Genomic DNA, 6,328 nt, shown 5'->3' with positions numbered 1-6,328 from the left:
TGTGTGTGTGTGTGTGTGTGTTCGAGAAAGAGTAGGAGAGTGAAATTGTGGTTATGACTAGGCGAGAGTCTGTAAAAGTGGCTCTGAAAGTTCCCAGGGTAAAAAGGTAGCAGCAGCAGAGTAAGTGTAAGAGTTCTGTGTTAAGTTTATAGCGAAGGCTGCTTAATGGCAGCTAAAGTCAGGCCAGACAGTCACTCAACATAAATAGAACCCAGAGAGCCAACTCTCCCCTCCACCCACTCAAGCGTTTAAAATGTGTCTGTGGCAACAACAACAGCACAAAAAAAAGAGACCCAGAAAAATAGATAGACAACTGCCAGGCAGTTGAGATGGGAAAAAAATGCAACAGCAATGAAAAAGTGAGCAAAAAAAAAAAAAAACGACACCAAGCACCAAAGGAAAGAAAGAAAGAAAGGCGAGTGCAAATAAAATAGGAAAACCAAGGCAATTTTTCAGCTTCATTAAGTAACCGCAAAGTTTGTTTTATGTGCGGTGAGTTACAAGCCAAAGCCAACGCCAAAGCCAATGTGCCACAGAGAAGGATGAGCCCAAACTGCGTTTGCCTCTAACATATGAGCACATGGAGAAAATAAAAAAAAACCAAACAAAATAAACATGGTCAGTGTAAATACAAAATATTAAGCATACGTCAAGTGGGCCAAAGGGGTTAATGTAATAGATTAGTAGACATGTAAAAAAAAAAAGAAAAAAAAAGTTGCACATAAATAAATATTAGTTTAGGTTTTAAACATACTTATGCATTTAAGCAGACAATCAGATAATCAGATAAGATAAATCGGATTTCTATGAAGCACAGAAAGGTTTAAAGTCAAATCTTAAAGGCAATGCCAATAAAGGATGTCTGGGTTGAAAAATGAGCACGAGTTTTGATTTTTAATTTATATAAAAAGGCTCTTATTGGGTCATGTACAAAGCTAGTTTCTCTGATTCACGAATTGATTCTAATAAGTTAAAGTTGAGTTGAGTTCTGCTAAATTATCCTAGAATTAGCTTTATTTGTAGACGCAGCTCGTTAGCTAAATTTAACTGTGTATATGGATTATTCCACCTGCTTGTGGTGGAGATCAATCTTATTAAGATATCAATCTGTTCACCTTTTGTCCAATTATTTATCTCGCTTGATTTTTCTTTTCTTGGTTTTCCTTTTTATGTGTGTGTGTGTGTGCGCTCTGAGGAAGGGTTTGACCAAAATTAATTAAAAGCTTCGTTTTTTGGACAGTCGCCTGGTGGTTCGTAATGTTATGCTCGGCATTTGGGTTCGAGTTCGAGTCAGTGTCCTCGTTGTCATGTTGTTGCTGTTGGAAGTCCTTGCTTGGTATGCCCAGCCATAAATAATGACCGCTGATTTGTAAATGTCGACGGCCAGTCGACGCCTCTGAACTGAACTCAACTCGGACTGTCCGCCATGTTTGCCACTTCATTCATCTGTCTTAAGTGCTTACGCTTCCCCTGCTCCGTCTTGCTCGCTCCTTCTCGCTCCCTCTCTCTCTCTCACTTTACCACCCACTGACCAACAACCTGACCCAAACCCATCCTTTCATTATTCCTTCCATTTAGCCATTCCCTTCATTACCGACGCCGTCGTCACTGACGCTGCTGCTGCCCTTTCAGCTTGGTCGGTTGGTCGATTGGTCGTTCTGGCGCCATGCAAAGTGCATGTGTGTGTGTGTGTGTGTGTGTGTGTTTGTTTGTGTGTGTATATTGTGTATGCTTTGCTAATTGGCTCAAGCCAACCAATTCCCTCCTGCCCCCTCTCCCTTCTGCTCCCTTCTGCCTTTGGCTCTAGCTGTCTCTCTGGTTCTGGCTGTTCGGCTTCCTCTTGGCCTTCTGTGATTGATTTGTATGGCTTAAACGCAACGATGACGATAAAACGGTGTAAAATTAATTAGTCACTGGCGTAAAGCGTGTCGGCAGGACGAATAAGGACTATCTGGGCTATCATTGTCTGTCTGTCGCTTTGCTTATAAATAAGTGAATAAATTGTCCACTCACCCAGTATAAAATCGAACGATGCGATAAACATTTTATTCGCACTCACACACACAAATTGTCGCCCAGATTGCCTGTGTGTGTGTTGTCCACTCTTCGGTCGGTCAAAAATAATTTTCACAGTCCTCGCACTACAATATATATAAAAAATAATAAAATAAAATAAAAACAATGCAAGCGAAACTTTTATCTATTGTTTGCTTGTTTATTGAGAACGGAAATGAAGAATAAGAGGAACTTTCCAAAAATACAACCAGAAGAAAACTTTTAGCAAGTGTGTGGCATCTCTGTCTCGCTCTATATATATATATATCGAGTTGACTGCAATTTCTTTAGTTTTTTAAGACCAAATGAAAGATATTTCTCCATCGCAACAGCAAGCCACAGACAAAATACTTTTAAAAAAAAATAAGGAAGAAACCAAATAAACTAATGGAATCGTAACTCGTCTGCGCCTGGATTTCAATTCTTTCGCACGGCCTTCCATTCGTTCACACGCTCGTGCAGCAATTGTAGACGACGATTCAGCTCATTGGCCACATTCTGGTCCTGTTCGGCTTTGGTTTTCATCGGTTGGGGTTGTATATTTGATGATTTCAGCAAACTAATCTTTTTGCCCGGCATTGGACGTTCAATTTTGATAACATGCGGCTCCTGGGACGGCAACGGTTTACGTCTTAGATTCGGAATTTTGAGCATTTTGCTTTATTTTGATATTTGCGCACTTCTTAGTTGGATCCTTTTAGTATTTTGCGAAAAAGTTAAAAGTAAAATAGAAAAATAATTGAACTAAATTTTTGTTGAGGTTGAAATATTGTTGTTGTTTTTGTTTTGTTACGATCTGAAGTGAGTGCGTTTAATACATGTTTTTTAGTTGAAAATTTCGTTTTGAATGCGTTAAGAAAGCCAACTGAATGAGAATCGAATATAGATTTTGGTCTAACCATCAAACAGAAATTTCTTTAGTTGCTTTGATTTTAACAATTTAGTTCTAGTTTTATCTTTGCGATATTTGAGTGTAAAAATAGTTTTTAAAGTCCATCTTAAACAATTATTAAATTAAATTTGATCTTGTTTAATTTAATTCAGTTTATTGTTTAAACTTGATTTATTTTGAATGAAGTCTAATAAATAAAAGACAAATTTTAAAAATCCCAAATCTTTAAACTTTGCATAGTATAGTATAGTAATTAATACTATATTTACCTGTTTAGATAGTTTTTTGGTCTAATATAGTTTAATGTGACATTATTTTCTGCTATACAAAGTAAATTTCCTAAACAAAAACTTTAAATTTCAAGAGAAAAATGTAGAGTATGATGATTTTCTTTGATTTCATTTAGTTGGTGGGCGGGCTGAATGTCACCCCAAATTGCTTTGACATTGTCTGGCTCTTTAGTAATTTGTTCGCATATAAGACCACAAATGGAATTTTTAATTGTCTACTCAACAAACGGAGAGAGTGAGGGGGTGAGTTGGAAGAGTAGCTAGTCGAGCTCTCCGTTCATTGGTCTACCTTATGATATTTATGTTTTCTTTAATGTCACCTCGCACCGCCGCTTGACAACCCATTTTCGCCTGCTTAGCGCACTTGAGTCACTTTATTATGTAAGCTTCCCACTCTATTGCAACTTGCCCAGTCTCTCAGACCGACGACGACGACGACCCACTTCTGGCATAAAAAGGTGAACTTCAGTGTCATTTGTTTGCTTCACTCGAGTGTTGGTTGGTTTTTCTGGGGGTTTCTTTTTTTTTCTGCCCTCACTCTCCAGTGGGGACAACTTAAGTTATCTTTATGCTTGAAAAAAGGCCTCTCTGTCTGGGATTGGTACTGTGCCTCTGACTGTGTCTCTCTGTCGGTCTGACTGCCTTTTTGTCAGACAAGCTGTTGAACTGTGTTGGCGGTGGCAAGTGAACAGAGCAGACCAGAAGCAGGAGCAGGAGACTGGAGACCTGAGGTCCTGTGCGTCGTGTGCCAGTCCCCTGTGCTGTGTGCCCGTGTTCACTTCCCTTTCGTCCTTTTGCTTCGTTTTGTTTTTTTCATATTTCAATTGAAATGCGCAGCAGCACAATTAAAAATCAAGCCAAGTGATGCGTGCCCGTGCCGAGTTCCAAGTGCCAAGTGTTTGTTGTTTAAAAATGAAGCGCTATAAATGGACAAGTTGTTGATGTTGTAAGCGAGCAAAAGAGAGAAAGATAGAGAGCGGGTGGGAAAGCGACAGAGAGCAAGCCTTGAGGCAGTAGCTTCATCATCATCATCATCATCTTCAGTAGAAGCTGGAGCAGTCATCATTCTGACTTGTCCTTTGTCCTTGTTGGTTTTATATGTCCTTTGCTGTGGGCTTTTTCCTTTTTCTACTGAAGCATGCTTAGCTGGGCAATATTTTCCTACTTCTCATCATTTTCCCTGGTTTTTCTTCTTCTTTTTTGTTTTGTAGTAGCATTTCAGCTTTTGTCTCTGTGTTTGTCTTGTTCGCTTTATTTGTTTGTTTTGCGACACGCCTATTTTTCCTTTTTGTGGGCGGAAGTGCATAATTTATCATTGAGCAACAAAAAGCCTCGACCAAAAACAAAAAAGAGAAAAGAAAATGAACATTATTATTATTAAAAGAACGGTTGACAATTAATAAGATTTATTAACAATATCCTATTTCTTGAACTTTTACTTTGTGTTTAATCAACAAGAAGTAGGTTACTTTAATAAGTTCTCATCTATAGATAGAACATCATATACATAAGTGACTTTTCATCAATCTTCTTCAACTCCTTGAATGAGTCATTTCAAGAGGCATCAATATACTACAATATACAACATTAAAAATCCGTTTAATAGCAAATTTATGTTTAGATAAACAAACAATAAACAAACAAATTTTTCTCTTGACAACATTTCATTTCAATTTCTTTTATGAAAAGTTGGTGGGATTTAGCTAAAGGGCAACTATTAAATGGTCAACAAAATGATTGATATGCATATAAAGTATAGCCCAAACTAGTTAACAATTTTTATAATACTTTTGTTCAGCTAACTCGCATGTAGTCAACTTAATTGATTCACTGAATACATTCATTCATTTGCAAATGTTTGAGTTATATACACACATATATTTGATATGCTTCCGTTCTCAATGTTGGCACATTTTTCATTTACATCAAAAACTAAATTAAATCTCTCCATTGGCCGCCTGCCTGCTGCCGGCTGCCTATATGCAGGGCAATGTGCAATGGGATGGGCTTAGGAGAGGGTTAGGGATGGATTTTTGGTTCTTGTTCTTCCTGCTAACTTGACAGCTTGCATAGTCTTGTCATTGGCACACAGACAACATGCCAGTAAATGAAAATGAATGAATGCGAATGCGGCATGTTTTTAGTATTCTTCATCAGAACTATGAACAAAAAAAAAAAAACAAAAAAAAAACAAAAACTAAAACTAAAAAAATTCAGAAAAAATGATAAAGAGAGAGAGGGAAAGGGAGAGAAAAAAGAAATCCGTAGAAGGATGAAGAAAACGAATTGAAGTGAAAGGAGGAAAGGAATAGGGTAGAATTGAATCGAATTTTTGCCAGATGAATTTTTGCAGCTGCCAACTCGTTCTCCTCACTCACTCACTCACTCATTCACTTGCTTCCATGTTTGTCTCTTGCATACGCTGGGCATATCTCTCTTTCATTCTATCTCTGTTATGGCAAATCAGTGAGGCGTGTTTTTGACATTTAACAAGCCAAGAGAGTCCAATTCAGGCCAATGCCAGTCCCGACCAACAGTTCAGACCAAGTCCAGTTCCAGTTCAGTTTCAGTCCAGTTGGATGTCAAGTTTGGGCCAAATGCTTTTAATTAAAAAATATTTGCCAGCACAAACTTTGCATAATTTTTCAAATGAATAGTTTTTCACACACACACACACACACACACCCTCGCACACCCGCACACACACACATGCAAAAATCGAGAAAGATTATAGGAACGGGAGTGGAGAGAACCCACACAATGCCATGCTGCTGCAGAGCTTAGGCAAGGGCACTTAAGCATAGGCGCTGGATGAGGATTTAGAAACACACGTTTGGGCCAAATGCGACGACATGTGACAACTCATCAGACCACGCACCAAAGGGAAATTCTCCGGCTTTGGCCACCTGCATGTGCTATGGCTATCTCTTTCGCTTACCCATTTTCTATCTCTGCTATTCCCTTTCTCTCTTTCCTGATTGTTTGTGTGTGTGTGCGTGTGTGGTGCGAATTAGTGTTCATCCCCGGCCAGGCATTGTCATATTTTGTACAGTCTAACTGCCTGCCTGTCTCTCTCGTAATGTGTGTGTGC

At 38.6% G+C, this 6,328-nt stretch overlaps 1 protein-coding gene across 1 annotated transcript; it reads right to left on the bottom strand.

Annotated features, from left to right (window-relative positions):
- Window positions 1-2,192: 2,192 nt before the first annotated feature.
- Window positions 2,193-2,935, bottom strand: LOC6639190. Its single transcript, XM_002061600.4, has one exon. It carries the CDS (start codon window positions 2,707-2,709, stop codon window positions 2,473-2,475), a length of 237 nt encoding a protein of 78 aa, XP_002061636.1. The 5' UTR covers window positions 2,710-2,935; the 3' UTR covers window positions 2,193-2,472.
- Window positions 2,936-6,328: the final 3,393 nt, after the last annotated feature.

The sequence above is a fragment of the Drosophila willistoni genome, assembly GCF_018902025.1.
Source record: "Drosophila willistoni isolate 14030-0811.24 chromosome XR unlocalized genomic scaffold, UCI_dwil_1.1 Seg144, whole genome shotgun sequence".
Taxonomy (NCBI): domain Eukaryota; kingdom Metazoa; phylum Arthropoda; class Insecta; order Diptera; family Drosophilidae; genus Drosophila; species Drosophila willistoni.
This window is presented reverse-complemented; position numbering and strand designations above follow the sequence as displayed.